At 50.3% G+C, this 8,929-nt stretch overlaps 1 protein-coding gene across 1 annotated transcript in view; it reads left to right on the top strand.

The window, feature by feature from the left end:
- Window positions 1-5,188: 5,188 nt before the first annotated feature.
- Window positions 5,189-8,929, top strand: part of cyp19a1a (cytochrome P450, family 19, subfamily A, polypeptide 1a) — a gene marked incomplete at both ends in the record, with an annotated part of 3,939 nt that continues 198 nt past the window's right edge. The window contains 9 exons of the mRNA XM_084437464.1: window positions 5,189-5,354; window positions 5,807-5,957; window positions 6,126-6,280; window positions 6,567-6,764; window positions 7,063-7,177; window positions 7,502-7,613; window positions 7,892-8,054; window positions 8,492-8,733; window positions 8,852-8,929. The exon at window positions 8,852-8,929 is cut by the window's right edge and continues 198 nt beyond it. Of these exons, the coding sequence (XP_084293590.1) occupies window positions 5,189-5,354; window positions 5,807-5,957; window positions 6,126-6,280; window positions 6,567-6,764; window positions 7,063-7,177; window positions 7,502-7,613; window positions 7,892-8,054; window positions 8,492-8,733; window positions 8,852-8,929 (1,380 nt within the window). The remainder of the gene's footprint in view (window positions 5,355-5,806; window positions 5,958-6,125; window positions 6,281-6,566; window positions 6,765-7,062; window positions 7,178-7,501; window positions 7,614-7,891; window positions 8,055-8,491; window positions 8,734-8,851) is intronic.

The raw sequence follows: 8,929 nt of genomic DNA, 5'->3' as shown, positions 1-8,929 counted from the left end.
CTTCTGTAGATAATATAGACACTTCTGGATAAGAAAAAGTAAGGTCCGAGCCAGCTATAAGATCCCAATTAAGACGAACAACCGCTGGTTGTTCAGAACCGATTCAAAGTATTCCTTCTTCTCCTCTCCAGTGGGTCCAGATAAATGTAGACTTAGTTTAGGTGAGTGATCCGGGTCCAAATACAATCCGAGAGATTAAAGGTTCCTCCACTCCTAAGCTCTGGATCGGACTGTGGGATCCAGAGAGAACAGTCGGTCCTGGCGGCCTCTCTGACGGCAGACTGGTAAATACAATCCTTGTTGTGTTGTGCGCCGAATGGAGTAGGGGTTGTGTGCGTGTGTGCGTGTGTGTGTGTGTGTGTGTGGGGGGGGGGGGCATTACACTCATCTGGTCTCGTCTGGGAAGAAACCCCTTGTCTGTGCAGTCACCTGATTTATATTCAGCACAGCCCAGTCTAACTCTGACCGTGGGCTGAGTGACATCACGCACGCACCCACGCACACACACACACACACACACACACACACACACACACACACACTAAAACACTTCATAAATACTGCACACACTTGCACACATCCATGCACACACACAGACACACACACGCACACACACACATTGAGTGCAGTGAATGAGAAGATAAAGACTTGAGACCTGAGGCTACAAATGTTTTGTACTATTACTCTCAAACCCCTTCCACTCTCTTCCCCTCACCGCTCACCAGAAAGGGTTTGGGCACAACTGTCCTTGTATGAGGCTTATTGAAATATAATGTCTCAAATATAATGTCTCAATTTCACTTATATAATGACAAATACTATGTTGTTGGGTCCGACAGTTATGGTATATCAGCTCAACATACTGTGTAGGCTGGTAATGAAGACCTGAGAGTGATTTAAAGCAGGTTAGTGTATTAAAGTGGGGCGTTATGGTATTTTGAAACAAACTATTATCATCACAGAGCAAGAAAACCCCTGAAGATTACAGCAGGTTTGATGGTGATGAGCACGGCCATTTCTCCTCCTCACCAGAGAGACTGCTGCCGTGTCCGGGGTCCTGAGGATCCACACTAGACTGCGCTGTCAGTCCACATCCTGACCCAGAGCCACCCGGGACCCCTGGCGTGGCCTCAAAGCTTCACACACACCAACGGTGAAAATGACCCAGTTCTGTAGCTCCGATTTGGGCCAGGAAAGTGACATTTCGCCAGTCAACTGACATTTTGACAGAAATCCGACATGACAGCACTCTACCCCGAGCCTCTCTCTCTCTGTCTCTCTCTCTGTCTCTCTCTCTCTGTCTCTCTCTCTCTCTCTCTCTCTGTCTCTCCATCTCTGTCTCTCTCTCTGTCTCTCTCTCTCTCTCCCTCTCTCTCTCTCTCTCTCCCCAGTCACCCGTCTTTCCTGTATTGCATCAGATCGGTGTTGGCCTTCTCATTCACTCGTACTGTGTGGTTGTGTTTGAGATTATCCGTTAGTATGTTCACAAACCAGTTAGTAAATGGATTGGCTGGGGCTATAAATTCATATTATGTTCTTATTATGCAAGAATCCCCTGGATTACTCCAATCTCTTAGCCTGGTTAGAGTCTAGACCTACTTCTACACACGTCAACTAATTAGCCAATGTGCTAATTAAGAGCAGCAGTTGTAGATGTAGTGTAAGTGCATACAGTATATAGTATGAGAGAGACTGAGAGACAGAGACTGACACACACACACACACACACACACACACGCTAGAAGATAATGTTAAATCCAGCACAGATTAGAGTGAGCCTGAGTGTGTGTACAATAGGTTAGCCTAGCTGTCGCAGATTGCTCTGCCCTGGGGTCATAGGTCACAGGCTGACATGAGGCGAGTGCTGGACTGTCCAGTGCATCTGAGGTGAGGTGACAGAGAACAGTAGTGGCTGATGCCTGGGCAAGTTCAAAGGTCAGACGGGCTCTCTCTAATGTAACTCTAATGAGTCTGTGCTCAGAGATAGACCCTGACACTGAGAGGACGGTGAGTGATGCACATAGAGCCTTCACCTTTGACCTTCACACCGCACCTCAGCACCTCAACTCTCTGCAGTCGTAACCCGAGCCTTTATAGGTTACGTACCGCATGGATTCTCAACTCATATAAAGATTAATTGAATTTAATTGCAAAGACGCAGGATATTCTGTCGCTGCGATCGTTACTGTATTATGTAACCTGACAGTTCCTTCCCATCGAATTCTTTCTTTCTCGCTCCGATTGTCTCGCCCTCTCCTCCGTGTTCAGAACGAGACCGGTACACTGGACAGAGACAGACCGGACCGGACGTGTGGTGACATGGTGGTCCACGCTGCCGAGGAGTGTGTTGGATGAGGGTCTCTAAAGAGCGCTGTTCTCCTGCCAGACCCGGCTACATCAGAGGTTCGACATTACTGCAACGGGGGTTTTCAGAGTAGTGGTGGGTGGGGGGTCGTTGTAGTTCCAACATCTCTAACAGGGAACATTGTGTTCGGCTCCACGTCGCCTGGGAGAACCGATATCCTGGAGCCCCTCAGGGGCCCCTCTCTCCCACACCCTCTGTCGAACTGCAGCCCCCCCTCCATCCCTCCCACCCCCGTGTCTGCCGACCCCCCCGGCGGACCCGCAGTGACGCAGCAGGGGTGAGAGGTGGACCGAGCTCTTCGCTGAGGGGAGACGTCCATGGATGCTACTCAGAGCACAACCCCGTTTATAAGGCGCCTTACAGCATTAACGCTAAGGTGAACAAAACACTCACTTATTAAGCAAAACTGTATACTTAAATAGGCCACATACTCCTCCTTGTTCTTTATTCTGTGCTGTACTATTCACAGCAATGCAGAACTACGGTCCCGAGACAAAGGGTTGATCGTTAACCACGGAGAGACAAGGTTACATTAACATATACGGTATGTTTCATAAACACGCACCAGCAGGCCGGGGGCCCCCTGCTTATTTATGCTTAAGAATCCAGAAGGACGCGGTCGTACAGGCCTGCGATCCAGAGGCTGGTGGCTCGGCGCACAGATGCCCGTTTGAACGCTGGACATTCCTGCGACGCGGCGTGGGCGACGAGTGAATTCACACAGAACTTTGTACTGATCCAGCGGTACAGAGAGGCCCCCGGTCCAAACAACGCGCTCTTTGTGCGCGATAAATGACAAAACAATACCGATGGAGCGATTGGGAGTTGAGGAGTTAGGAGATCTGGACGTCGGGTGAGGGTTGAGAGAGGTGCTATCGGAGGCATACCGAGGAGAGGTGGAGGAGAAGGATGGCCTTTGGAGTCAGGAGGAGGGGGACAGTTGCCAAAATGCCTGGAGAGATGGATCTGTGAGATAAAGGAGATGGACTCTCCATGAACAAAATAGCTATTATTCAGCACGGACAGGACCTCAGCTGGGTCAGTGATGATGTGGTCTGATGCTGGAAGACCCTGTTACACCCAGTGGCCCCACCGACGTGTGAAATCAAGAGAAATATCAAGAAAAAAAGTTTTATAAACTTGAATACACAGACTCTTTCTCTGGACGACATTCCGTCGTGTACCACACAGCTCTGCTTCCCCACCTGCTGGTCAGATGTGGAATAGGCGGAGTCCTACAGGGATGGGGCCCGGTGAAAGACCCGGACTGCATGGTCCCAATTCCACAGACAGACACTTATTCAAATGTGTTAAAGTCCACGCGCTAAAACCTGCTTATGGAGACGAGGACCAGCAGCATCAAGGCAAGACAAGGCAAGTTTATTTGTACAGCACATTTCAGCAACAAGGCAATTCAAAGTGCTTTACATGAGACATTAAAAGCATCAAGACAAAGTGTAACACATAAAAGGTCATATGAAACGAATCAAACGAAAACGAATCAAATAGGTGAGTAATGGAGATCAGGGATAATAACTAAGTACAGAGAGAGAGAGAGAGAGAGGCCCACTGAGACAGAGGGAGAGAGAGAGGGGGAGAGAGAGGCCCACTGAGAGAGAGAGAGAGAGAGGGAGAGAGAGAGGGAGAGAGAGGCCCACTGAGAAAGAGAGAGAGGGAGAGAGAGAGGGGGGGAGAGAGAGGCCCACTGAGATAGAGGGAGAGAGAGGGGGGGAGAGAGAGGCCAACTGAGACAGAGGGAGAGAGAGAGGGGGAGAGAGAGGGAGAGAGAGAGAGGGAGAGAGAGGCCCACTGAGAGACAGAGGGAGAGAGAGAGGGAGAGAGAGAGGCCCACTGAGAGAGAGAGAGAGGGAGAGAGAGAGGCCCACTGAGAGAGAGAGAGAGGGAGAGAGAGAGAGGGAGAGAGAGGCCCACTGAGAGAGAGAGAGAGAGAGAGAGGGAGAGAGAGAGAGGGAGAGAGAGAGGCCCACTGAGAGAGAGAGAGAGGGAGAGAGAGGGAGAGAGAGAGAGAGAGGGAGAGAGAGAGGCCCACTGAGAGAGAGGGAGAGAGGGAGAGAGAAAGAGGGAGAGAGAGAGAGGGAAAGAGAGAGGCCCACTGAGAGAGAGAGAGAGAGAGAGAGAGAGAGGTAGAGAGAGAGGCTCACTGAGAGAGAGGGAGAGATAGAGAAAGAAAGAGAGAGAGACCCACTGAGAGAGAGAGGGAGAGAGAGAGAAAGAAAGAGAGAGAGAGACCCACTGAGAGAGAGAGGCCCAGAGGGAGTGGGGAGATAAGCCTGTAATAACGCAGGACGTCTCCCTGCAGCTGAGACTGAGACACACAGCACAGGTGCTCTCTGCGGCGGTCTCTCTCTCTCTCGCCCCGGAGCATGGCCGCGCCTCTCTTTAACACGGCGCCTGGTCCCCATCGCCACAGCCACGGGGTCAGGGGTCACCTTTAGGTGCTTTAATGTTACGACTGTTTTGGAAAACCCTTTTCACAACATGTGCCCATCTGAAGAAGACCCAGCGCACTCAAGGACGCGTAGCGTTGGCCGGGATCCAACGGGCAAGGTTACGATGAAATTGTTGAAATATCGCGTCTTTGTTATGACTTTTACATTACCCTGACCTGGCTCCCAACCAGCCCAGCCAGCCTATAAGAGCAGGCACGGGCGTTCAGCCCACACACACCCCTGGGAGCAGAGTGTGTGTGTGTGTGTGTGTGTGCTCAGGTCTGTCGGTGGAGTTTACGTGTGCGTGCGTACATCAGCTCAAGTCTCCGCGTCCGAGTCTCTCATGGATGTGTTCTCTCTCTGCGAGCGGACGATGCTGGTGCGTCTGGACCATGGCGTGACCGACGTCGTCCTGTCCGGCTCGCCGAACGGCACGTCTACGGGGTCGGAGGGCGTCTCGGCGGCGACCGGCGCCCTCCTGCTGGTCATCTGTCTGCTCCTGGCGGCCTGGAGTCACTCGGAGAAGACCGCCATACCCGGTCAGTCACTCAGCACAGCCGACAGTCTGTTAGGTAGTCTGCTACTCCTCTGTCAGGGGATGACCTTGTTCTGCTGGAAGGAAATGTATGTTGGAAATGGATTTTGGGTGCAAGGTGTGCCTAGTGACACAACAGTAGGCCACTGACAGCTGATGTGGTCCCTTGCTCAGAAAGGTGTTTGGGGCACTGGTGAAAAGCCAGCGAGCAACTATACAGAAGGACATTGTACGTAAGTGAGTGGAGAGAGAGAAGGTTTCAGTATGTGATAAAGAAAAGAGTTTTGCATTTCGTTTTATATCACCTTTTATGTGTTGCACTTTGTCTTGATGCTTTTAATGTCTCATGTAAAGCACTTTGAATTGTCTTGTTGCTGAAATGTGCTCTACAGATAAACTTGCCTTGCCTTGCCTTGCTAGCCTGTGACTAGAATCTTCTGTTGTGGTCCCTGGTAGGTCCATCCTTCTGCCTGGGCGTGGGGCCCCTGCTCTCCTACCTCCGGTTCATCTGGACGGGCATCGGCACGGCCAGCAACTACTACAACAACAAGTACGGAGACATCGTCAGGGTCTGGATCAACGGGGAGGAGACACTCGTACTCAGCAGGTTAGCGCGACACAAACAGGCCGGTCAAACGTTGAACCAGCCTCGTCGGAGCACGCAACGTTTCCCTGACCCCCGCTTGCAGTTCGCCACACACAAACACGCGCAGAGCTCGTTCTAGCGCGTCTAGACGGCAGCGGAGATAGTAGCCAGTCTCTCTTCTCTGTGAAGGTCTTCTGCGGTACACCACGTGCTGAGGCAAGGCTGCTACACCTCGCGCTTCGGCAGCGAACAGGGACTGCGCTGCATGGGCATGCACGAGAGGGGCATCATATTCAACAGCAACGTCCTCCTGTGGAAACAGATTCGGCCCTTCTTCGCTAAAGGTAGTGTCTCATCACCACAACAAACAAATAAACAACAACAACAAAAACAGTAGATCAAGGCTGTGTTTGATTTAAGCAACAGCTGGTGAATTTGTGTGTGTGTGTGTTATCATCACAAACAATCATTGTGTCATAATTACTAACAAACAAACAAACAAATAAGCAAACAAAAAAAAAACAGTAGATTAGGCTGTGTTCGATTTAAGCAACAGCTGGTGACTGGAATGTTTTTAACTGTGTGTGTGTGTGTGTGTGTGTGTGTGTGTGTGTGTGTATGTGTGTTTAGCCCTGACTGGTCCAAGGCTGCAGCGGGCGGTGGACGTGTGTGTGTCCTCCACATACACACACCTGGACGGCCTGAGGGAGCTGCGGTCCGCCCATGGGGACGGCTGGGACGCAGCAGGACAGGTGGACGTTCTGAGTCTGCTGCGCTGCACGGTGCTGGACATCTCCAACCAGCTTTTCCTGGGGGTGCCGCTTAATGGTGAGCGCCACATACACACACACACACACACACACACACACACACACAAACACACACACACACAAACCAAACATGACAGGTACGCTCTCACACACACACACACACACACACACACACACACACACACACACAAACACACACACACACACACAAACCAAACATGACAGGTACGCTCTCTCACACACACACACACACACACGCACACACACACACACACACACACACACACACACACACACACACACACACAGCACTCCCGGTTTGTATGTTTATACTCAGGCGTGATCGGTGTTCACAGAGAAAGACCTTCTGCAGAGGATCCTGAGGTACTTCGACACCTGGCAGACGGTGCTGATCAAACCGGACGTCTACTTCAAGCTGGGCTGGATTCATCAGAAGCACCTGAAGGCGGGGTGAGTCAGGGTCATTATCGATCGTCTACGAGGCTCCGCCCCTCCGTCTTCAACTGAATGAATACCCTGTGAATGTAAAAATCTTCATCTTCATCATCATCATCATCATCATCACCTTTATTTCGTTTCTCGGGAATACAACTGAGGGGCAGGCCCTCATTTTCAATGTAGCCGAGATTACAAAACAAGCAGCAACAATAAAAACGATGTTATACAATAAGATGTCATCACAAATAACAATACAATTTAAAATTAAACACAACATTTTAAATTAAACGCAAAATTTCAATTGAAAAACGTGAGTGTGGGTGTGTTGTGATGCAGTCAGGAGCTGCAAGACGCCATAGAGAGTCTGGTGGAGCAGAAGAGGAAGGTTCTTCAGGAGGCGGACAAACTGGACGACCTCGACTTCACGGCAGAACTCATATTTGCTCAGGTCAGTACAGGGCCGAGCCCTGCCCAGATAGCAAGCGGATGTGTAATGATTCTGGGCCATATATGGGCCAGAACTAAGCCACAAGGGCCAGATCTGGCCTGTATATGGCCCAGATCCGCTTGCTATCTGGGTGACCATCTGCATCCCTCCGGTCTGACTAAGCTAAAGCCTTGTCCTGTTTCAGCCTGTTCTTCTCTCCAAGTGCTTTTATTGCAAGATGCTGTGAAGCGTCTGCTACCTACGCCGGTAACGGGGGGAACGTGTGTTTGTGTTTGCAGAACCACGGGGATCTGTCTGCGGAGAACGTCCGTCAGTGCGTGCTGGAGATGGTGATCGCAGCGCCGGACACCATGTCCATCAGTCTGTTCTTCATGCTGCTGCTCCTCAAACAGAACCCCGACACTGAGCTGCGGATTCTGGAGGAGATAGACGCTGTTACAGGTGAGGGCCTGGTGGATCTTCTGGACCTATCTGCTAGGGCTGGGTATCGACTCGAATTTCAAGAATCGATTCGATTTCGATTCCGATTCAAGGTTCAGAATCGATTATCACGATTCAATTCGATTCGATTCAAAATCGATTCGGTTAGTGTTACTTAATTAATTAACCTTAATTACATGACTGCCAAGTTATGCAACACATCAATACTAGGGCTGGGTATTGATACTGATTTCCAAAAATGAATGAATCATTGAATGAATTAATGAACTATTCATTCCTTCATTTATTCATTCATTCATTAAATAAAAGATCGATTTTGGGATTCATGAATCGATTCTGAATCATTTGAGCCCTACTATCTGGACAGTCCTTCTGGTGATCTGATAAATCTGTCAGATAGTTCTAAGTACGTGACGGTCTGCTACCTTTCTCTGCAGGCGACAGGGAGCTACAGAACTCCGACCTTCAGAAGCTGAGGATTCTGGAGAGCTTCATAAACGAATCGTTAAGGTTCCACCCCGTAGTGGACTTCACCATGCGCAGGGCGCTTTCTGATGATGTCATAGAGGGCTACAGGGTGCGGAAGGGGACGAATATCATTCTCAACACGGGCCGCATGCACAGGACGGAGTTCTTCCCCAAGCCAGACGAGTTCAGTTTGGACAACTTTGAAAAAAATGTAAGAGGCTGTTCACATCTGTTTGGCTTTGAACATGAATTACTAGAAGAAAGATCTAGAAGGTGAAATTGAGCATCAGAACCATGTGTTCATGTTCTCTCTCGCCCCTCTCTCACAGGTTCCCAGTCAGTACTTCCAGCCCTTCGGCTCGGGTCCGAGATCCTGCGTCGGGAAGCACATCGCCATGGTGATGATG

This window comes from Borostomias antarcticus (assembly GCF_949987555.1).
Source record: "Borostomias antarcticus genome assembly, chromosome: 4".
Taxonomy (NCBI): Eukaryota; Metazoa; Chordata; class Actinopteri; order Stomiiformes; family Stomiidae; genus Borostomias; species Borostomias antarcticus.
The sequence above is the reverse complement of the archived record's forward strand: the minus strand, read 5'-3'. Positions and strand labels throughout refer to the sequence as shown.